Source organism: Miniopterus natalensis, chromosome 1, assembly GCF_054644295.1.
Source record: "Miniopterus natalensis isolate mMinNat1 chromosome 1, mMinNat1.hap1, whole genome shotgun sequence".
Classification (NCBI taxonomy): Eukaryota; Metazoa; Chordata; class Mammalia; order Chiroptera; family Miniopteridae; genus Miniopterus; species Miniopterus natalensis.
This window is the reverse complement of record NC_142081.1, coordinates 58756468-58780321: the sequence shown is the minus strand read 5'-3', so window position 1 is coordinate 58780321 and position 23854 is coordinate 58756468. Positions and strand designations below refer to the sequence as shown.

The 23854-nt window shown below is 45.0% G+C and overlaps 1 protein-coding gene and 1 pseudogene across 1 annotated transcript in view; both read left to right on the top strand.

The window, feature by feature from the left end:
- MAPKBP1 (mitogen-activated protein kinase binding protein 1) overlaps positions 1-23854 on the top strand; it is a 59230-nt gene that overhangs the window by 20550 nt on the left and 14826 nt on the right. Inside the window, exons 3-5 of the mRNA XM_016212334.2 lie at positions 9443-9534; positions 23311-23373; positions 23599-23656. Of these exons, the coding sequence (XP_016067820.2) occupies positions 9443-9534; positions 23311-23373; positions 23599-23656 (213 nt within the window). The remainder of the gene's footprint in view (positions 1-9442; positions 9535-23310; positions 23374-23598; positions 23657-23854) is intronic.
- LOC148094149 (cytochrome c oxidase subunit 6C-like) lies at positions 7332-8640 on the top strand (annotated as a pseudogene).

Sequence of the window (23854 nt, the reverse complement as noted above, 5' to 3'; positions counted from 1 at the left end):
TTTGGTCATGCAGCTTCTTCTACTGAGAATTCCTTCTCTCTGTATGTCCATCTGTCAAAGTCCTATCCTCACTGCAAGGTCAAGGTCAAATACCATCTCACCCTTCAAGACAGCTTTGTTGTTTCCCTTTTTTGATCCTGTTCAGAAATCATCTCTCTTCCTCTTATTTGAGCATTCTCTCTCTCCCCCCCATCCCTCCCTCCCCTCCCCTCCCTCTAAAAAAAAAAAATCAATGGAAAAATATCCTCAGGTGAGGATTGGCCAAAAAGAAGAAAAAAAATACATTATACAATGTGACACAGTACACACACAGACACCCCCCCCGAAACAAAAGCTTCATGATCAATACTTACCCTTACAGCATGCCATGAGATTTATTTTTATTCTGTTTATTCACTACTCACTAAGTCAATTTCAAGTCCCATTAATAGGTTGTAATCTGCATGTTGGAAAATACTGTTCCCTCTAGTATGAATGAGTAGTCCTATCTGTCGCCTCTGAACCACCTGTTTTTTCCATCTCCTTTAATGAGAGCCAGAAGAGCACTTAAACAGTTGGCTTTATTCTTTTTTTTACTCTCTTGGGAATAGGCTATTATGAAGTTATCCCTTTATCTCATTATAGTGAGGGATGATTTTGCTTTCCTTTTTCCTCTCAAGAGAATAAAATACAGCCATGCCTAGTGCATGCTGGGAGTGGTGGGTATTCAAGCCCACCTTCACAGTATACCTGTAGTAATTCTGTCCTCCTGCAGCCTTGCTTCTGGGGAAAGATGACACCTTCTTTCAGGCTGGTATAGGCTTTCCTTTATTTCAACACTTTCCACCTGCCGAAGCAAAGGCTGGGTCACAACTTGATTATTCTTCCTGCTTTTAGGACTTGTTTTGGATGTGGAGGAGATCACTATAGAGTACAAGCTGGGTGCCCTCTTCTTAGCTCTGAGTTTTTTACTTATATATGAAGCAATGTTTCGAGAACTGTAGATATATTGGATTGCTTGCTGCCTGTAGCAGTTTTGTTCTAAGTCACTGGCCTTAATCACTTACCTGGACTCTAGTGTGTCTTTTGGGCTGTTTTTCATTGGCATGTGGGTAATGAGAGTTTGGAGCTGAAGTTCCTGTCAGAACTTTGGGCCTCAGCCCAGACTTTTTTTTTAAGTGACATTATAATTTTATTTAATTTATTTATTTAATTTTAATAATTTTTTATTTTTCAATTATAGTTATTGTACAATATTAAATTAGTTTCAGGTGTACACCCCACTGATTAGACATACAACTTACTAAGTGATCATCCTGATATATCTTATATCCATCTAACACCATACATAGTTATTACAATATTGACTATATTCTCTATGCTATACTTTACATCCTTTTGACTGTTCTGTAATTACCAATTTGTACTTCTTAATTCCTTCACCTTTTTCACCCATCCCCCTGACCCCTCTCCTATTGGGCAAACATCAAAATGTTCTCTGTATCTATGAGTCTATTTCTGTTCTGTTTGTTCGTTTATTTTGTTTTTTAGATTCAGTTGTTGATAGATAAGTATTTGATTGTTCATATATTTGCTCTTTTCTTTCCTCCTCATCCTCCTCCTTCTTCAAGAAAGACCCTTTAACATTACATGCAATACTGGTGTGGTGGTGATGAATTCCTTTAGCTTTTTCTTGTGTGGGAAGCTCTTTATATGTTCTTTGATTCTAAATGATAGCTTGGCCAGGAAGTGTAGTATTGGTTCTAGGTCCTTGCTTTTCATCACTTTGAATATTCTTGCCAGTCCCTTCTGGCCTGCAAAGTTTCTGTTGAAAAATCGGCTGACAGGCTTATGGGAGCTCCCTTGTAGGTAACTAATTGCTTTTAAAATTATCTCTTTGTCTTTAACCTTTTGCATTTTACTGATGATGTGCCTTGGTGTGGGCCTTTTGGGGTTCATCTTGTTTGGGACTCTCTGCAATTCCTGGACTTGTATGTCGATTTCCTTCACCAGTGTTAAGGAAGTTTTCTGTCTTTATTTTTTCAAATAGGTTTTCAATTTCTTGCTCTCTCTCCTCTCCTCTCCTTCCAGTGTCCCCATGATGTGAATGTTGCTATGCTTGAAGTTGCCTCAGAGGCTTCTTACACTATCCTAATGTTTTTGGATTGTTTTCTTTTTGCTATTTTGATTGGGTGTTTTTTGCTTCCTTATATTCCAAATCACTGTTTTGTTTCTTGGCTTCATCTACTCTACTGTTGCTTCCCTGTAAACTATTCTTCATTTTAGTTAGTGTATCCTTCATTTTTGACTGGTTCTTTTTTATGGTTCCATATCCTTTTTTATGCTGTTGAAGTGCTCTCTAAGTTCATCTACTCTTCCCCTAAGTTCATTGAGCATCCTTATAACCAGTGTTTTGAACTCTGCATCTAGTAGATTGCTTGTCTCCATTTTATTTAGTTCTTTTTCTGGAGTTTTGTTCTGTTTTTTTCATTTGGGACATGTTTCTTTGTCTCCTCATTTTGGCAGCCTCCCTGTGTTTGTTTCTATGCATTAGGCAGAGCTGCTACATCTCCCAGGCTTGGTAGAGTGGCCTTATGTAGTAGGTGTTCTGTAGGGTCCAGCAGTACAACCTCCCCATTCATACAAGCTGGGCACTCAAGGTGTGCCCCCCATTGTGTGGGCTGTGTACCCCCTCCTTTTCTAGTTGATCCTTGATTGCTGTTGACACACCAATTGGAGGGATATACCCCCAGGTTGCTCATCTGCAAGAACTGGCTGTGACCACCAACCATTATGGAGAAACAGCTGTGCAGGTGCCCACCCCACAGAGCAGGACTTATTTCATCAGGGCTCTGGTGGCTACTGATTCTACTCCTTGAGTGTGTTGCTTATGGAGATGGTTGGGTGGTACTTTGGCATGGTCTGAAGCTGTTCACTGGGTGGACTGGCTCTGGGGCCTCCCAGAAAGTGTGGACAAGGTCAACTGCTGCCTGTGTTGTACCCAGGGCCAGCCATCATGATGAGCTATAAAATGATCTGCAGATGGCTGCTACTTATGCTGGGCTTGGAGGTGCCCAGACAAAGCCAAGCTGCTGCTAGTGCCAGGCCTGGGGCCACTTAGGGAGAGATATGGGGCCAGCTGAGGCCAGATGCTGCTTGTTTGAGAGATTTTAGGATAACCTGAAGCCTGAGCCACGACAGGCCATTTGTCGTGGCTGGAAACGCCACTGGAAACCACTTGGGTAGGTACACAAGTTAGTGGGGCAGGGTCTTAGGGAATCGCCAGGGTGGGGAGAACAGTGTGAGCCAGGTTGATAAAGACTCAGATATGGTGCCAGCCTGCTGACTCTGTGGTGGGAGGGCTCAGAAAAGGAATAATGGACTCTGCCAGTGCTTCTGTCTGGCTGCCTTTCAGCTATTATTCTGATGCCAGACACTTCAGTTACCCCCCGTATGTCCCTGGTGCCTTCCCAGCTACTTCCCGAGTGCTGGAGATCCGGGTGAGTGAGTCTGAGTAAGTATGTGCATGGTCTCTTTAAGAGGAACTGCCCGGGGCTCCAGCAGCCCTGTCTCACTCAGCCTCAGTCCTCGCTGGTTTTTACAGACAGAAGTTATGGGACTTCTCTTCCTGGCCTGGAACCCTGGGCTGGGAGGCCTGGTGTAGGACTACGATCCCTCATTCCTCAGAGAAAACCTCTGCAGTTGAGATATCCTTCCCAGTTTTTATCCACCACACATGGATGTAGGACCAGCCTGTTCTGCATCTCCATACCTTTTACCAGTCTCAATGTGACTTCTTTATATCCTTAGTTATAGGACTTTTGTCCAGGTAGATTTCTGCAGTTTTGGATGATTGTTGTTCTGTAGTTTAGCTGTTTTTTGTAGTTGTTGTTAATCCTCTCCTGAGGATTTTTTTCCCCATTAATTTTTAGAGAGAGTAGAAGGGATGGAGGGAGGGAGAGGGGAAGAGGGAGAGAGAGAAACATCGATGTGTCAACATGTGGATTGATTGCCCCCTGCACGCGGCCCAACTAGGGCTGGGGATCGAACCTGCAGCCCAGGTTCTTGCCCTTGACTGGGAGTCCAAACTGTGAACCTTTAGTTTGTGGGCCGGTGTTCTAACCACTGAGCTACAATGGCCAGGGCAAGAAAAAAAATATTTCCTAAAATCTCTATCTACTTGTCTTAATCTGGATGTGGTCTTTCTGTCACAACCAGTTTTAGATACTTTGTGGAAAGCAACTCTTCTGGCTTGAAATACCACAGTTTTCCTGGAATTCTTATGTCTGGTCTTTCACTTTTTCTGAAGCCTCTGCCATGTATTCATTTATTCATCAAATATTTATCAAGTGCCCCATTGTGTGCTTAGCACTATATAAATTACATGCTAGGGATGCATCAGTGAGGAATAGCTCCTTGCTTTCAAGGAGCTCATATTCTGATGGAGAAAACAGACGATAAATATGTTGATAGAGATATAATCAATATCATGTCACTGCCTGACTAAGTGCTATAAGAAAAATAAAGCAGGATAAATTGGGTATAGAGTGATAGCAGAAAAACTAGTCTGGAAAGCCTTCTCTGAGGAGGAGACCTTTGAGCAAAGACCTGAGTGAACTAGCTCTGTGAATATCTGAGATGAGAGCATTTTGGTCCAAAGAATGGCATATGCAAAGGACCTGAGGCTAGAATCTGCTTGAAGTGCTTAAGGCAGCCAGGGTGGTGGGGGTGGAGTAAGTGAGAGGGAGAGTGTAGGAAATGAGGTTAGGGAGGTAGCCAGAGGCCAGATGATTTAGGGCCTTGTAAACCAGTAAAGTATTTGGATTTGAACTTAAGGATGGGAAGCCATTGGAAGGTTTTGAACAGAGTGATGATATGACCTCATGCATATTTTAAAATTATCATTGTGGCTTGCCATGTTGGAAAAAGTCTGTAGGGGGAAGGCCTGAAGCAGAGAGAACACATGGGAGTTATAGCCACAGACTAAGTGAGAGATAATAGTTACTTGAACTCAGTGGTATGATGGTAAATGTTTACAGGCTCTCGGGGGGGGGGGGGGGGGAGGACTCTGATATGTAGTGTTTGCTGATTTCCATGGTGTAAGTACTCCCACCATGGTGATTTTAAGCTACCAATGTGCTGTCACTGAATGTGGAGGTGGGAAAAGATGTGCATGATCAGCTCTCTCGAGCCAGTGCAAACCGGCTCCAGCACACCACTGCAAGAAGTTGGGTGCCTTTAGCCTGTGGTGTGTTTGCAGGGAGGGTCCAGGTTTGTCTCCATTTTCTAGGGTAGATGGAAACCATGCTCTGTTTATAAAGCCCATGGAGCCTTGCAAAATAGACCTAGATGTTGGAGGCTTTCAGGAGTTCTGAACTCTCAGATCCTTTGAAAGTGGAGCTCAGCCCAAAACCTCCCTGCAAACAGGAAGCTGGTTTGAGTTAGAACATAAAATAAAAACCAGCTGATGCCCCCAAATGTTTTTCCCCTCCTCTTCCCCTCCACTGAGCCAAAGGAAATTGCCTCCCCCTGCTTTCCCCTTGGATAGCTAGTTGCTCAGAAAGCCCAAAAAAGCCAAAACCCACAAATCCTTAGAAAATAAGCCAAGTTTTGAGCCTAGGCAAACTCCTGCCATGGGGTTTCCTAGCCCAGATGTCTGTACACTGCTGAGAATCCTAGGAGGAAAGTGACTGGGGAACACAAAGGTCCCAGAGGTCAGAGCCTGAAACTCAGGCCCTGCAGAAAATGATGATCTATAGCAGGGTTTCTCAAACTGTAGCTAGCTTCCAGCCATTTTGTAGGTCATAAAATCAATAAAGTGGGGCATGACCAGAATTATTATTATTATTATTTAAAATATGTCTTTATTGATTTCAGAGAGAGGAAGGGAGAGAGATACAGAAACATCAATGATGAGAGAGTCATTGATAGGCTGCCTCCTGTACTCCCTCCACTGGGGATCAAGCCTGCAACCTGGGACTGTGCCCTGACTAGGAATTGAACCTTGATCTCCTGGATCATAGGTCACTGCTCAACTGCTGAGCCTTGCCCGCTAGACCAGAATCATTTTTTAATAAAATAGAATAAAATAGAAAATAGAATGTTACATTATTGATTGCATACAGTACTACATGCAATAAAAGTATTGTTTTGTGAAACCATTTAAAAAAAAAAAATCTTTATTGATTTCAGAGGGACAGGAAGAGAGAGAAATAGAAACATCAATGGTGAGAGAGTCATTGATCGGCTGCCTCCTGCACGCCCCCGACTGGGGATCCAGCCCCGCAACCCGGCATGTGCCCTGACCAGGAATCAAACCGTCATCTCTTGGATCATAGGTCAATGCTCAGCTGCTGAGCCATGCCTGTCCGGGCGTTTTGTGAAACTTTTATTTCAATTTTATGCACATGCACACACATACATGTGGGGTATATACTGCGTCATGATATAAGATGTGTTTCTTATTGTGGGTTGTGGTCAGAAACCTTTGATAGCCCGGCCGGGCGTGGCTCAGCGGTTGAGCGTCGACCTAGGATCCAGGCGATCGGGGTTCGATTCCCAGTCAGGGCACATGCCCGGTTGTGGGCTCGATCAATGACTCTCTCATCATTGATGTTTCTAGCTCTCTTTCTCCCTCTCCATTCCTCTCTGAAATCAATAAAGGTATAGTTAAAAAAAAAAAGAAAAAAAGAAAAAGAAAGAAACCTTTGATAAACATTAGTCTTTAGGATCTGAGTAACTCACTTCTCCTTCCTGCTTTAAACTGTTAGTGAAAGGTCCAGGCTAGTTTCAGAATCAATTCTCTATGGAATTGGATCATCTACCCACAAAACACCTACCCAAATTCCTGTCAGAGGAAAGGGAAGCTGAGAATCAACAGACCAAGTTGAAGCAAAGGGAGGGATTGATGCAAATTTGAATCCAAAAGATTTGTCTGAAATCAGATTAGCTTGAAGGAAATAGGACTTGAACAGCCTTTTAACTCACTGTACTTGATTTTATGACCTTCCCCCTATGTGGGTAATGTGGCTGCGAGCTTTTCTCTTTCTTCTCTGTAGTAGGCAGTTGGTGCAGCAGGAATGTTCCTGAACATCCCTCCCTCTGGGATAGCCAGAGGCACAGTGCCAGGATAGGGAGTGGTGTTCTGAACTGAGTGACCCCCACATTTCCCCAGGGTTATTTTGTGCTCTCCTGCCAGTGCCAGGGGGTCATTAAGCTGAGAAAAAGTATGGAAGAAGGCATATGATAAGGCACACTAGCAAGAATGTATTGCCCTTAACAACAAAAAGAACGTATTGTGGATCCATTTCTCTATCAGGAAGGATGTTGGTGTTAAGGAGAATACAATTACCATGCCTCCCAGTGTTTTGACAAAACCTCAGATGTGTGGCCTTCTGGCCAAGTGTCAGCGATTTCATATTGTCAGAGTGATACATTTGCTGTGGCAGAACCAAGAAAGAAGACATACAGAAATTTCTACAGAAATTATGATTCTAGCCCTAGCTGGTTTGTCTCAGTGGTTAGAACGTCCGCCTGTGGACTGAAGGGTCTCAGGTTCGATTCTGGCCAAGGGCATGTACCTCGGTTTGCAGGATCCATCTCCAGTCAGGGATCGGAGCATGTGCAGGAGGCAGCCAACTGATATCTCTCTCTCTCATTGATGTTTCTCTTTCTCTCTCTCCCTTCCACCCTCTCTGAAAAGAAATGGGAAAAAATATCCTCAGAGGATTAAAAAAAAATTATGATTCCATGCATGATTTTGAGGTGATGAGCAAAGCTGGTATCTTTCAGAGTGTAAAGTGATTTTCAAATGTAAAGAATTTCTTTGGGTTGAGTTCCATGGAAGTTTATTACTGACCTGTGTTCCTGAACTATGAAACATGAATATTTGGGCTAAGGAATATTTTTTCTTGATAAACAATTAAAAAATAAAAAATGTGTTGAGTAGGCTAAAGTTAGTGTATCCCACACTAGGCTTGGTGCCTCAGACACGCCCACGGGTAAGTGGCAAGTGTGGTGCTTGCCAGGGAGCTATGGGTTGGTCTGGTGCCCTAGAAGTAGACTGCCTCTTTGTGAGTAGACTGAGAATCCGTCCATATCCCCAAGGAGCACAGAAGACTCTTGGGGACCCTTCTGGGAAATAGGTTTTAACTATAATGTCCCAAAAGACTTATTTTGGTCTTAGCAGCCAAAGAGCATTTCCTTCGAACCTAATTTAAACTAAAATGGTCCTTGGAGATGAGAATTTAAAAATCCCTCTAGGAACACTTCAAATTCTCCAGGTGGGACAGTAAGAGAGAAGGAGTGACCCTAGAACTACCCTAATTGATTCTGGGCTTCCCCTCTCTGGAAACTGGCCTGGACTAAGAGTAGATCACCCTGCCACAGATATGAATACCCGTCAAGTGTTTCTGATTTACATCGCCTTCCTGGGACCCCTGAGACTCCCTTAACAGAGAACAGTCTAGCTGGTTTACTTGGCAATTCAAATTCAGAAACCCATTTCTTTGAGCCAGCGACAGTGCAGGGAATCCAGATAGCACTAGAGAAGACTGGACCTGGAGTAACGAGCAAGACATTCTGTAGCAAGGGGTAAGATTTAGTGACAGGCAAGAGGTTACAGGGCAGTCTGAATCTCGCGTGGCATCATCTGGCAGAAAGACGAGTAAACTATTTGAGGGTAGTCCAATGTGTGCCCTGGGGACTGCAGACATGTGGGATAACAATAGTGATGATGAGAGTGATGCTGAATATCTTGTGTGGCCATGTCCTCTCAGAATCTCTGAGTACTTTACACGTTTCCCTTTCATTTCTGTGGGAGTTGTGGCTTAATAATAATAATTAGAGTTACTCTGAGCATCTGTGCTTAGCAAAATACAGCATTAAACCATGTTTCTGCCTCCTAGGCTCATAGTCTGTATGAACTGGCAGACATTTGGGTGGGGATGGAGTCCTCTGATGGAGGGAAGAACGTGATAGAATGCAAAGATCAGGGATATTATTAGTCACCTAATTGATACCTAACATTTTTCTGGCTCTTGGTAGATCAGAGTGGCCATTCTTTCATGCTTGCCAAGGCACGAAGATCAATGACCTCCCCTGAGTATCATCTACCCAAGAGCCAGTCTGGGGACCCAAGGCTTTATCCTGTAAAAGGAGCCTTTCTGGATTGTGAGAGTGCCTTTTCCTCTGTGTCCATGAACAGAGCTTTAACCCCTTCATTTTCATTCCCGTGGTACCAGCAGATTGAGCTCTGCTAAAAGGCAGTGATGCACACTAGCTTTCTTCCATGTAATCAAGTGGCCTGTGGCCAGAACAGAACCTGGAAAAGTCAGTAGCCCATTCTCCTGAAGACAGGGGCATCAGGAAAGTAGAACTACAGGATGATCCTGAGTATCTTCAGTACCTCTGTTCCAACCCCATTCTGTCCCTAACATGCCACTTCTCTCTCTTGCTCTAACAGGTGACCTTGGAGAAGGTACTTGGAATAACAGTGTCTGGGGGCAGAGGACTTGCCTGTGACCCCCGATCTGGTTTAGTTGCCTACCCAGCTGGGTAAGTACCTTGGAAGAAGTCATATTGCATGGGAGTTTATAGCCATGCTAAACCAGTTGGGCTGGGCAGGGGTTTTCTGGTATTTTCTGGGATATATATCCAGGTTAATGTTTCAGTGCCATTTTTGTAAAGGAGATACAGGGCCAGGAAAAGGCTCTGGCTTTTTGGCCATCCATTCCTACTCACACATATAGATTGACGTTTTATATTATACACAGTTCCCAATACCATCTTTAATATCTACCTTGTAGTAATTTTAAAAAACAGCTTTATTGAGATGTAATACATAAACCACACAATTCTCTCATTTAAAATGCACTGTTAAGCCCGGCTGGTGTGGCTCAGTTGGTTGAGCATCATCCCCTGCACCAAGAGGTCACGGCTTGGATTCTAGCTAGTCAGGGCACATGCCTGGGTAGCAGGCTCGATCCCCAGTAGGGAGTGTGCAGGAGGCAGCCAATCAATGTTTCTCATTGATGTTTCTATCTCTCTAAAAAAATCAATAAAAACATATTAAAACATTAAAATGCACAATTCAGTGGTTTTTAGTGTATCTACAGAGTTGTGCAGCTATCACCACAATCAATTCTACAACATTCTCATCACCCTAAAAAGAAACCCCATACTCTTTAGCAGTCACTCTCCATTTCCCCCTAAGATCTCCATCCTTGGGCAGCAACTAATCTATGTTCTGTCTATATAGATATGTCTGTTCTGCATATTTCATGTAAATGGAATCATACAATATTTGGCCTTTTGTGACTTTTTTTCATGGTTCATACATGTTGTAGTAGGTATCAGTACTTCATTCCTTTCTATGGCCACTAACCTTCCATTAGAGATAAAGTATCACATTTTATTTCTTCATCAGTTGATGAGCATATGGACATTGTTTCTGCTTTTTGGCTATTAGGAAAAATGCTGCTCTGAACATTTGTCTACTCTAGTCACTTTGAGAGATGTCAGTGCCATGGAAGAAAAGTAGGATTCTGGGGCTGGTGTTCTTGCTGCCTTCTCACTCCTTTGCTCTTATAGGTGAGAAGCCCCCAACCATCATTTCTTTAGGCTTTTGCAGAAGTGTTTCTTTTGGAGGCTTGGGGCCCCTTCTGGTGTGGTAAGCCTCTGTTCTTTGCTGCTGGGCATAGAAACATGAAAATGGGAAGGCCACTGTTCTCCTTCTCTTGCCCTACCCTCAGCTTGGTTCTCCAGTGTGACTTACACAGTGTGAGCTTCACAGTTAGGTTTTGTACCAGATATGGTTTTCTTAGTTTTAGCATCCCATTAAAAAAGCTACCTTATCAAGAACTTATTATGTGCCAGGCACTTTGTTAAGCATTTTACAGGAATTATTTTATTTAATGCTCAGAGCAGCCCTGTGAGGTTGGTACTGTTATTGTCCTATATTTTAGAAACTAAGTTTCAAAGAGCTTAAGCAATTGAGCCACACTTGCCAGGGTAGCTCTTTTAAAATGGAGGAAGACCAGACATTTTGCTCATTTTGAAAAGTTGCTTTTCCCCTGAACTGTCTACTTAACATCTGAATGAGAAATGCCCAATTTATGGGCATCTCAGTCTATGCCAGGGAGATTTCTGCTTCTGGGTTCTGGGGTCAGTGTCTCTCCTGAGTGTCCCTTGGACATTTGATATCTGGTGGGGATGCTGTGGGAGCTGCACTGGCTTTACCGTGCAGAAGCTGAACTGACCTCCTTCTACCCCTCTAGAAGCAAGTTGATGAATGACTTCTGTTGCTGGATACCCTGTGCAGCCTGCCTCAGGGGAATTCCAGTCGTGCCTGCCTCTGCCTGGGAAAGCTAGGTTCCTTCTTGTTGGAGGTGGGGCTGGGGCTGGCTAGGAAAGGCCTGAGCTTCTGCTCAGTGCATTCTGAGCCCTGTGATTCTGCTCTTGGAGTTGTGGAGCCCTGCTCCCCCTCTCTTCCCCATATGCCCCTGGACCCTAGGCGTGGCGCCTTTAAGGGTGTGTGCTTCTGTTTAAGGGCAGGTCCCAGCCTGGTTCATGTGCTTGCCAGTCATTATCCTTCCAGGTGCTGTATGGAAGATTCCCTGCTGTGACCTCTGGTAGATTTCCTCAGTGTGCTTGTCTTGGGCCAGCCCTGGGCAGCGCCCCAGTCTGCTCCCTGACCTTTTGATTTCCTAGAACTTTAAGTACTCTCTTTGCAAGTGGCCCCTTTCTGGGTCTTTAGTTTTGCTCTATGCTAGAGCTCCCTGATGTGCCTCTGGGTATCTGGGGGCCACCAAAGTCTGTGTGAGCCAAGCAGGCTCTTTCCCTCCCTCCCTCTCTCCCTATCTGGTGATCCTAACACCCCCACCCCCACTCTCTTGTTCCTACTGAGCTTTGTTGCTCTGGGAGCAGCCCAGGTATCCTAGAAACAAGAAGAGAAACAAAGCTCAGAAAATTCTCCCAGAGGCCTAGAGGCAAATATCAAACCAAAACAAAGTTTTCTGGAAGGAAATGAAACAGTTCAGGGAGGGTGGGGTGGAGGAGGATGTGTGTCAGGCAGAGGTGGGCAGAGACCCCTCAGCTTTAGTGGCTCTAGCATCTCTTCTCCAGAGTTCTCCTTTTGCTGTTTTCCCCACAGGAAGCCTACCTCTCACCTGTCAAACTTTAACCCCCCCCCCCCACCCTAGGAAACCAGCTTGGTCTCCAGATAGCCTCTTTGAAGGACTCAGTTTAGTTGAACACCCATAATTGACTCGGGCCCCTTCCCTAGCTGGTTTGGTAGAGGGCTCAGGAGCTTTAGAGCCCAGTATAGCCCCTGTTGCTACTGTGGAGCCAGTCAGTTTGAGAAAGGGTTTCTCTTGACCTCCAATGCCAGGGCCTGGCCTAGGTGAATGCTATGGGCAGAGGAACTACTGGAGAGGGAGGTGTCCTGGAAAGGTGACAGGCCCTATCCAGCAGCCAAGTGGAGACCTCTTGGTGGCTTTAACTAGGGAGGAGGAGGGGAAACTCAGCTCTCCTGAGAAGGCTCTTCATTTACTTAGTCCATGTTGGAATTTATGCTGAGACCCCCAACTTCAAAGCACTGGACCGGGTGTGAAGCCACAGAATTTTCTCCTGAACTGTGTTCTAGTGACATCTGAGCTGAAGAAGCATAGAACTACCTTCTTATTCTCTATGGCAAGCCCTATGTGGGGGCTGTGGAGAGACTGGGTGAACCTGAGAGAACAGGATGCTTGACTTGGTGCCCTGAGGGATGTGAATCCTGTGAATAAGACAGATGGGGTCTTTGTGGGGTTTAGGTTCAAGAAGGGCAAGCAAACAGTAAGCATATAAACAAATCAATGAGCAAGATAATATCAGAGAGTGATGAGTATTCAAAGAAAATCAAACTGGGTAATGGAAGAATCAGCATATGAAGATTGACACCAAAGTGTTCCAGGTGGAGGAAACGTCAAGTGCAAAGGTCCCAAGGAAAGGAGGAACACACATTCACTTGCTTGAGGAGCTAAACAGTAGCCATGGCAGCTAGACCATAATGATAAGAGGAAGGAGGCTCAGATACTGTCACTTTGACCTGGCTTGTAAGTCTTACAGTTTACAGAGATTAATCTCTTGTTCTAGAAGAAAATACATTTAGAGTCCACCGAAGAGCGTCCTGGTAGCTCTGTACCAGTGGTCGTGTTATTTACTGGGTTATTTACCAAGTTTTCTCATGTCTTGGTGTGGCAGTGGGGTGGGGGTGGGGCAGTTCATAAAGTGTCCCAGAAACAGGTGCTGATGTATCTCATGGCCTGGCCTAAGAGGGTTACTTATTTGGAAGGTTTTGGAGTGAGGTACTTAAAGAGAATCACAACCAAGCATCCCTAGGAAACATCCTAGACTCATTATCTCTTAGAACAATTAAAGCTATAAGATTTCCCCTTTGGAGGTGAATTTGGAGGGACAGTTTGTAATTGTACACCTGGGTGAGTCACTGGTATCCAGCAAGTCCTATATGCCGTAGTTGGGGTGCCTATTGCAACAGCTGACTCCCTGGACAGCCCTGTCCTTGTTCTTGGAGCACCACAGTAACTCTTCATGGCCAGGAGCACCATGCTGGCTACTTTGTACATGGTCTTCTTCAGTCTCACAATAATTCTTTGAGGCAGATATTATTGTTCCTGTTTTATACATGAGGAAATTGAGGTTCAGAGAAGTTAAGGAATATGCTCAGGATCACACAGTATGTTAATAGAGAGGTCTTTCTGACCCCAGTTTTCTTGTTTCCATCATCACACTGCCCTTGAACATCAGTGCGTCCTAAAAGCCTGAGATGGGGAGAATCATCGACCTGCTATAGGTCCCTAGTTCACAGGTCTGCTGCTTAGGAGGTTCCTTGGCAGTCAGGGCTTTGAGATCTGGTAGCTAGAGACATAAAAATTTATTTACTGATTCAGAAATATTTATTGAGTGCCTATCTTCTAGGCTTTGGGGGTATAACAGTAAATAAAACAGGTAAAAGTTACCTTCACAGAGCTGGCAATCTACCAATGAAGTAAATTGTACAGAGTATTACAAATTGATGTGTGCTATGGAAAAGTATAAGCAAGGAGCAGTGAAAGGGAATAGGGAATATGGGCGGGAGGTGAAGTTGTAATGTTAAATAGGGCTAGAGAGTGACATTTGAGCAAGACTTGAGGGACCTTTGGTGTGCGCCTGTGAGTCACCTGATTTTACTTGGTCTGAAAGAAGAAATTATGAAGCACAGGGTCTCTGCTCGAACCTTCTGTGTCTTGCTCCCTGAATGTGCTGCTGCATTCATTGCTCATCCCAGTGTTTATTTGTTTCTGCCTTCTGGAGGGTGGAGAGTGGTAGGAGGCAGATTATGTGGGAGTGCTGGGCTCTTTGTGATGGCAGTAAGGCTGGACCTGTCCAGGGGAGGGGGTTGTCAAGGGCTGGCCTTTTCTGATTCAGAGAAGTTCCTGGGCAGTGGGCCCAGCACCTGGTACTGATACTCCACGTGACGCCCTGGCTGAGGCCCGAGGGACTGAGGCCTTACTGTCTTTCTGTGGGAGTGGAGCAGTATCCCCGCACCTGCACCCTGGGGTTCTGAATTACGGGACTTAGCTGGTTGGGCCAGCCCAGGCTTGTCATGTTGAGGATTTCAGCCAGCACTGCTGCAAGGGCCCTGTGAAGATGACTGCCTGCTGTGCTGGTCTGGGTCAAGGGACTTAGAGGCCAAGGGCCAAATATTGATGCAAGCTGAACCCCACCCTCTCTCCTTAGCAGACTGAGGAGCTTGCTCAAAGGTCAAAAAAGACTGAGGAGGCTCCCACATCAGTTTTTGTTGTTGTTGTTAATCCTCCCCAAGGATATTTTTTCCATTGATTTTTTTTTTTTTTTTTTTTTAGAGAGAGTGGAAGGAAGGGAAAGAGGTAGAGGGGGGAGAGAGAGAGAGAGAGAGAGAGAGAAACATCGCCTCCCACATGCGCCCTGCCTGGGGCTGGGAACCTGCAATACAGGTACCTGCCCTTGACTGGGAATCAAACCCCAAGACCTTTTGGTGTGCGGGCTGACACTTTAATCACTGAGCCACACCGGCCAGGACCCACATGAGTATTTTTGAGGTCTGTTCTCTTTTTGTCTTTTTTTTAAATATATCTTTATTGATTTCAGAGAGAGGAAAGGAGAGGGATAGAGAGATAGAAACATCAATGATGAGAGAGTCGTTGATCAGCTGCCTCCTGCATGCCCCCGACTGGGGATCGAGCCCGCAACCCGGGCATGTGCCCTGACCGGGAATTGAACCCCGATCGCCTGGATCCTGGGTCGACACTCAACCTCTGAGCCATGCTCGGCCGGGCGAGGTCTTTCTCTTGAGAGGACCTCAACAAGCGGGGCACAGGGGGAACATTGGATGTCTTTGCCAAGTTCTGCCCTCCCTTCGCCATCTGCATTATTGTCCCCATAGGTGTGACCATGGGTTGGTCTCTTTCTTCCTCTTTCTATGTTGGAAGATTTCCAGATTTGAATGATTAGAAGTAAAAATTTCAGCTTAAAGGCCTGCTCCTCTGTCTTTTCCTCTTTTGTTTAACTCTTTCATGCCACACCTAAGAATTTTTCAGTTTATACTGTGTGTGTGTGTGTGTGGGGGGGGGGTGTTAGAGAAGGGAAGAGTTGCCCCATAATCATCTTTCTCTCTGCATTGTATTTTCTCACACACACACACACACACACACACTCTCACACACTCACACTGCTTTCCCTCCTTTTACTATGGAGTTGAACTTAGGGGAGGGAAGAAACAGAAGATGTGGCCCAGCAAGACTCAGAATTTGTGTGCAGTTGCTTGGAAAGTGTTTTAAGCAGTGTGATGCATTGCCCTTGAAGATCATGTTGCTGCTTTGGGATGATAGGTTTAAAGGAAAACTCCAAAGTCTGCCATAGAGCCCACATCACCTGCTTGTTCTGGATTTGGAATGTTACTAGCTGGAATATGCATCGAGTCAGTTCAAGTCAGATAAGCTCTCAGCTGAAGCCCTCTGCCATGGTTTATCAGAAAGCTAGGTAACGTGTAACCACTTAGACTAGAAGCTGTTGCTAGAGAGAGGAGCCTGCAGAGGGCCTCTTCAACACGTCAGCACGGATAGCAGGAAGGTTCAGCAAACATCAGTAAGCCCGAAAACTTGCTGGGCTTGTCATGATGGTGGCAGGCCTGGAGGGTATTGTATTATTTTTCACACATTGAATAAAGTATTAATTTCTAAATATGTAAATCTATGAGCTTTGAACTGTAACTGCTATAACTTTCACTGTGCCCTGTTCTGATTTTCAAAAATTCTGTCACCTAAATCCCCCCCCCCCCAAGTGCCCAGTCTTCTTTCCCTCCTCTCGGAGACTCTTTCCCTGTCAGCACCTTGCACATTAGGTCACTGAGCTTCCTGTGTTTCAACTTCAACTTTTTAAAAAATTTATTGATTTTAGAGAGAGAGAAAAGGAGAGAGAGAGAGAGAGAGAGAGAGAAACAAACATCAATTTTTGTTATTCCACTTATTTATGAATTTATTGGTTGATTCTTACATGTGCCCTGACCGGGGATCAAACTCACAACCTTGGTATATCAGGACGATGCTCTAATGAACTGAGCTACCTGGCCATGGCAATTTCCATTTTCTCTTCTTTCCCTCACTCATTCCACTGCTTTCCACTGCTTTCCCTACTTTTTTCTTTTTTAAATATATCTTTATTGATTTTAGAGAGAGGAAAGGAGAGGGAGAGAGAGAACTGAAACATCAGCGATGAGAGAGTTGTCATTGATCGGCTGCCTCCTGCATGCCCCTGACTGGGGATTGAGCCCACAACCTGGGCATGTACCTGGACCGGGAATTCAACCGTGATCTCTTGGATCCTAGGTCAATGCTCAACTGCTAAGCCATACCCGGCTGGGCTCCGTTCTGCTTTTCTTAGAACACTGCTTCTAGAATCCTGACTCTGTTTTCCTTTAGCTGAATAGCCTTGATCATATTGCTCTAAACTTGTTTCTTTATCCATAAAATGAGGATAACTGGCTATCCTCCTCCTCCCCCTCCCCCTCCCCCTCAAATAAAAACATATTTTAAAAAATGGAGTAACTGTACCAGCGTCCCAAGGTTGTTTTAAGGATTAGTTAAGACCAGACATCCAAGTTGCTTAGCAGAGTGCCTGCTACATAGAAAGTACTTGACAAATGGTAACTTTTATTGGACTATGTGAGGAGCAGAAGACCAGTTACTTAAGGAAGTGGACGCCTTCACATTTAGAGTTCATTGAAATACTCGTGTGATGCTTTTTAACTCAGCCAGGAGATGTCACTTCTGTTATCTTTCCCTGTTTCTGTGCTGCTGTCCTAGATAATTAAGTTATTTTTTCTCTTAGTATTTTCCCATCTCTTCCTCGCTACTTTCCAAGCTTATCATCTCCTAAGTCAATGAAAATGCAGATATTTTCTTTCTCTAACCTTAACCCAATTCTACTTTCTTGGCTGCCTTCCCAGAAAAAAAAAAAATTAAGCCTCCTTTAAAGTCTTTACCATTACTCAGCTTATAACAGGACCTCCTCCATTCTCCCAAAGGAAAAACCTGACACAACCCCTTAGCACATCTTTCCCCACTGCCAGAAGCCCCATTTCAGTTTCATTTCTGTGTACCAGGAGTAGTAATATTAAGATTTGCCGTTTGTTTGGCTGCTACTGTGTATCAGAAAAATCATTTAATGTTCACAGAAGTCCTATTAGCTAGATCCAGGTGTCTCCTTTTTTATAGATAAGAAAACAGGCTTGTGACTTACCCAGGGTCACAGAGGTGTACATGGCAGAACAAGGACTCAAACCTTGGTCTCTGACTTCAAACTCACAATGTCCCTATTGCCCCACACTGCCTCTGAGGATCCAGAGGTCCTCAGTCCCTCCTTCCATAGAAGATAGGTGAGGCATGGAGTCAGGAGGAGAGCTGATGCCCCACGGAACCAAGCTAGGCATTCATTCTTTCAGTAAGTGGTTCTTGAATAACTGCAATGGGCTAGATTCTGCTAAGCCCAGGGATCAAAACAGTGAGCAAAACCAGACTCAGTTCCCACCCTCATGGAATGCACAGTCTAATGGGTAAGATAATAAAAACCAAATGTAAAATTGCAGCTATGATAAATGTCACAAAAGGTTGATACACTGTGTCATGACAGCATATACAAGGCCATATACCCTGAGCTCCAATAGAGGACTAAGAGTTAACTTGTTGGAAAAGAGAGAGAAGAATGTTCTAGACAAGGGAAGTGGCTTCTTCAAAGGTCCTGTAGTGGGAGGAGCATAGCAAGTTAAAGGGAGTGAAAAAATGTGGTTGGAGCACAGTTCAGGGTGAGGCTGGAGGGTGGGCAGGGGTCACAATGCCCAGGGCCTTCAGGGCACTTAAAGGGGTTTGGTTTTAGAAGCTTCCAGGAATTATCAGTAAAGAGTGACTCGGTAAGATCAGAGGGGTGTGTGTGTGTATGTGTATGTGTGTGTTTTGGGAGAGGGGAGAGAGAGTGATGGGGCACAGAGCTTCCAAAGCCATCCAATTTTTGTAATATGTTTAAAAACTCTCCTGACACCAAAATTACAACTACACTACAGAACAACTATAATTCAGAACCATCTGAAATCTAGCTGAATGGAAATCCTATAAGTAGGAAATTAAAGAAGAGGCCATATTGAAACTGGTAGGAGGGGTGGAGATACAGAACACGCTGGTCCCACACCCACATGTGATGGATAAAAATCAGGAGGGATATCTTGGCTGCAGGGTCCCCCCTGAGGAGCGAGAGGTCCCAGCTGCATACCAGGCCTCCCAGCCCAGGGTTCCAGGCCAGGAAGAGAAGTCCCATAACTTCTGGCTGTGAAAACCAGCAAGTATTGAGGCTGAGTGAGACAGGGCTGCTGGAGCCCGAGGCAGTTCCTCTTAAAGGGCCCACACACAGACTTACTCAGACTTATTCCCCCTGAGCTCCAGCACTGGGACAGCAGCTTGAAAGACACCAGAGATGTAAAGGGAGGAACTGAAGTTTCTGGCATCAGAGCAAGATATGGAGGGGCAGCTTTCTCCCAAACAGAAGTGCTGGCATAGGCCAGCATTGTTCCTTTTCTGAGCCTTCCCCCAACAGAGCCAGCAGGCAGACACCATATCTTGAGGCTCCATCAAACTGGCTCACACTGTTTACTCCACCCTGTTGATTCCCTGAGGCTCTACCTCATCCAACTTGTGGACCTACCCAAGCTGTTTCCAGTGGTTTTTCTATACAAATGGCCTGTCTTGCCTTATGCTTCAGATTTTCTTAAAATTTCTCAAACAAGCAGTATCTGGCCTCAGCTGGTCCCATACCTCTCACTAGGTGGCCCCAGGCCTGGCAGTAGCAGCAGCTGGCCTTGATTTACAGCTTGGGTTTGTCTGGTTACCTCCAAGCCTAGCATAAGTAGCAGCCATCTGCAGATCACTTTATAGCTCATTATGATGGCTGGCCCTGGGTAGAATACAGGTAGCCGCTGACCTCGTCCTATACCTCCCAGGAGGCTCCAGAGCCAGTCCACCCAGTGAACAGCTTCAGACCATGTCAAAGCACCACCCAACCATCTCCATAAGCAACACACTCAAGGAGTAGAATCAGTAGCCACCAGAGCCCTGATGAAATAAGTCCTGCTCTGTGGGGTGGGCACCTGCACAGCTGTTCCTCCACAGTGGTTGGTGGTCACAGCCAGTCCTTGTAGATGAGCAGCCTAGGGGTATATCCCTCCTATTGGTGTGTCAACAGCAATCAAGGATCAACTAGAAAAGGAGAGTGTACACAGCTCACACAATGGGGGGCACACCTTGAGTGCCCAGTTTGGATGAATGGGGAGGCTGTGCTGCTGGACCCTTCAGAATACCTAGTACATAAGGCCACTCTACCAAGCCTGGGAGACGTAGCAGCTCTGCCTAATACATAGAAACACAGGGAGGCCTAATACATAGAAATGAGGAGACAAAGAAACATGTCCCAAATGAAAAAAACAGAACAAAACTCCAGAAAAAGAACTAAATAAAATGGAGACAAGCAATCTACTAGATGCAGAGTTCAAAACACTGGTTATAAGGATGCTCAATGAACTTAGGGGAAGAGTAGATGAACTTAGAGAGCAAGCACTTCAACAGCATAAGAAAGGACATGGAACCATAAAAAAAGAACCAGTCAAAAATGAAGGATACACTAACTGAAATGAAGAATAGTTTACAGGGAAGCAACAGTAGAGTAGATGAAGCCAAGAAACAAAACAGTGATTTGGAATATAAGGAAGCATAAAACACCTAATCAAAACAGCAAAAAGAAAACAATCCAAAAACATTAGGATAGTGTAAGGAACCTTGAGGTAACTTCAAGCATACCAGCATTCACATCATGGGGATACTGGAAGGAGAGGAGAGGAGAGAGAGCAAGAAATCGAAAACCTATTTGAAAAAATAAAGGCAGAAAACTTCTCTAACATTGGTGAAGGAAATAGATATACAAGTCCAGGAATTGCAGAGAGTCCCAAACAAGATGAACCCCAAAAGGCCCACACCAAGGCACATCATCAGTAAAATGCAGAAGGTTAATGACAGAATCTTAAAAGCAGCAATAGAAAAGCAGTTACCCAGAAGGGAGCTCCCATAAGCCTGTCAGCTGATTTTTCAACAGAAACTTCGCAGGACAGAAGGGATTGGCAAGAAATATTCAAAGTGATGAAAAGCAAGGACCTACAACCACGACTACACTACCCAGCAAAGCTATCATTTAGAATCGAAGGACATATAAAGAGCTTCCCAGACAAGAAAATACTAAAGGAGTTCATCACCACCAAATTTACATGTAATGTTAAAGGGTCTTTTTTAAGAAGGAAAAAACCATAAAAAAAAAAAAGAACAATAAAATGGCAATAAATACATATCTATCAACAATTGAATGTGAAAAACAAAATAAACAGACAAGCAGAACAGAAACAGACACATAGACACAGAGAACATTTTGATGGTTGCTAGATGAGATCTGGTGTTGGAGGATGGGAGAAAATGTGAAGGGATTAAGAAGTACAAATTGGTAGTTGTAGAATTGTCAAAGGTATGTAAAGTACAGCATAGGGAATATAGTCAATAATATTCTAATAACTATGTATGGTGTCAGATGGGTATGAGATTTATCGGGATGATTACTTAGTAAGTTATATAATGTCTAATCACTGGGGTATACACCTGAACCTAATATAATAATGTGTTTCAACTGTAATTGAAAAAAATAGAAGGAAATGCTAAATGTTAGTTAAAGGTTAATGAAAATAAATATGTGATTTTTTTTTCTTAAAAAAAAAAAAGAAGAAGAAGAAGAAATAGCCCTGGCTGGGTGGCTCAGTTGATTAGAGCATCATCCCATACACCAAATGGTTGTGGGTTTGATTCCTAGTCAGGGCACATACTTAGGTTGTGGAATGGATCCCTAGTTGGGGTGTGTATGGTAGGCAACTCATCTATATTTCTCACCAATGTTTCTCTTTCTCTCTCTCTCTCTCTCTCTCTCGCTCTAAAAAGTGATAAAAACACACACACAAAAAACCCACATATCCTCTGGTGAGGATAAAAAGAAATAATTTTTTAAAAATCCTCTTAACATCACATTCTGGAAGGGAAACAGGAGACTTCAATTTGGTATAAAAAGAGGAGTGAGGAAAGGGGAACAAGAAAAGATTAGGAGATGGGGAGAGAAGGAGAAAGAAAACAGTGAGGAAGGATTTGAGGGGTGTGGTTAGAGAAGGGGATATGACTCAAGAATTCCAAGACTGTTGATCACCCTGGTAGTTCTGGGTATATCTGGTGCACCTCGGAGATCCCAGCATTCCCAGAGATTGCCTGTGGAATTTGCATATTGAAGTGGTTTATTGAGCCTAAGATGCTAAACCCTCACTTGCAGCGTCTATCCACCTTTGCTTCAAGTTTCTAGCAAACGTGAGGTTCAGGTGTGGGGGCCACAGCGGGTTTCCTACTAAAGAAGTCTGGGTCTGGGGGATGTTGCTTTCTGCTCATTCTCTCCCCATGCCCTTACCTGGTGCAGCAGGCCCAGGCTTGCTCCTGTCAGCTCGTTACAGTGCTGATGAAGTGGAGGCAGAAGGGACAACAGCCTAGGCCTGCTGACAACCAAGGAGCCTAAAGGAGAACACTACCTAGCTATGGCTTCCAGCTTCTTGCCCCTAACTCATACCATCTAGCCTCCTCCCTGGAGTTGCCTCTGGAAAGTCACTCTGAATCTGATCCTGCCTGGCCTTGCCACCTCATGGAGAGGGTACTGCCATCCTTCTCTGTTTATGGCAGGTGGAGTCCCTGATTGTTTTCTAGCAATCTGGAGGATCCTTTTCAGGTTCCTTGGGGCCAGGGATTTTCTTTTTTTTTTAAATTAAAAAAAAAAAAAATGTCTTTATTGATTTCAAAGAGAGGAAAGGAGAGGGAGAAAGAGAAACATCAATGATGAGTCATTGACTGGCTGCCTCCTGCACGCCCCCTACTGGGGATTGAGCCTGCAACCTGGGCATGTGCCTTGACCAGGAATCGAACTGTGATCTCCTGGATCATAGGTTGATGCTCAACTGCTGAGCCATGCTGGCCGGGCGGGGGCCAGGGATTTTCAGGGCTGGGCCTGGGAGCTCTGAGGCACTGAACAGGCTTCCTCAGGCCCTCTCAGGCTCTTTCTGCCACTCCCCTTAGTCTTACTGAGCCTTTTTGCAATTTTGGCCTTGTGCCTCCCACCCCCTTCCTCATCTGATATGTAGAGGGTGTGGGGGCTGGCTCCTGCCAAGTACACAAGTAAGTGCACATGTGAGAGTCCTCACCTCTCCTTGGAGCACAAATGCTTGACACGTGTGGATCCAAGCCTGTGAATCAGCTGTACACCCATGGTTTGCATTGTCCAAATCATGTGTATTCTTCCCTCCTGTACCCCTTCCTGGGTTATATGTGAGAGGGTTATATGTGAGAACTGTGGTAAGGCCTGTGTCCCTGCTTCCCTTTGTGGGGATGACGAGAGATGGTGCTGGTGTTTAGGGACCTGGTGGGGATAGGCTTCCAGGGATGCCTTTCACTCTCTCTCATGGGGCTGCAGAGATAAGCCTAGTGGGAAAGGAAATGAAGCCAGAAGAACAGGTTGCAGAAGGAAGCAGTCACTTGTCCTCAGTGGCAAGTGAGCCTCTCTGCTGTGACTGGAATTCCCAGGTGGCCTGGGAGCTTCTTGGGGAGCTGTGGTTTGGTGCTAAGTCTGTTGTCCAACTCACCTCCCCAGGTGTGTGGTCGTGCTGTTCAACCCCCGGAAACACAAACAGCACCACATCCTCAACAGTTCCAGGTAAATGGGTCTGGGCCCTCAGGGAGCACCTCCTTCTCCTGGGACTATGACAAGGGCACAGCCTGGGGTCTATGTGGCTCTTGGAACTGGGACCTGGTTGGGCCCCAGAGCCAGAGAGGGAAATGCCACATGTGCCATTGGTATCTGCTGGTCTTGCCTTTTGAGGGAACTACGAGGGAGCCAGGCTTAGGCCAGGCTGTCAGTGGCCTGTCTCATCTCTTGCAGGAAAACCATCACTGCCCTTGCTTTCTCCCCTGATGGCAAGTACTTGGTCACCGGAGAGGTGAGTGAGGAAAGGGGGCTCCAGTTCTCTGAAAAGGGTGGGTGGTCTGCCCTCAGCCTGAGAGCTACAATCCTAGGCCAAGTTAGGGCTGTTGCCACTTTGGCTTCCTAAACAGAAGCCAAATCCTAGTGTTTGCTACACCTTAAAACAATGGTTCTTAAGCTTTAGTGTGCATCAGAATCACCTGGAGGTCTTAGT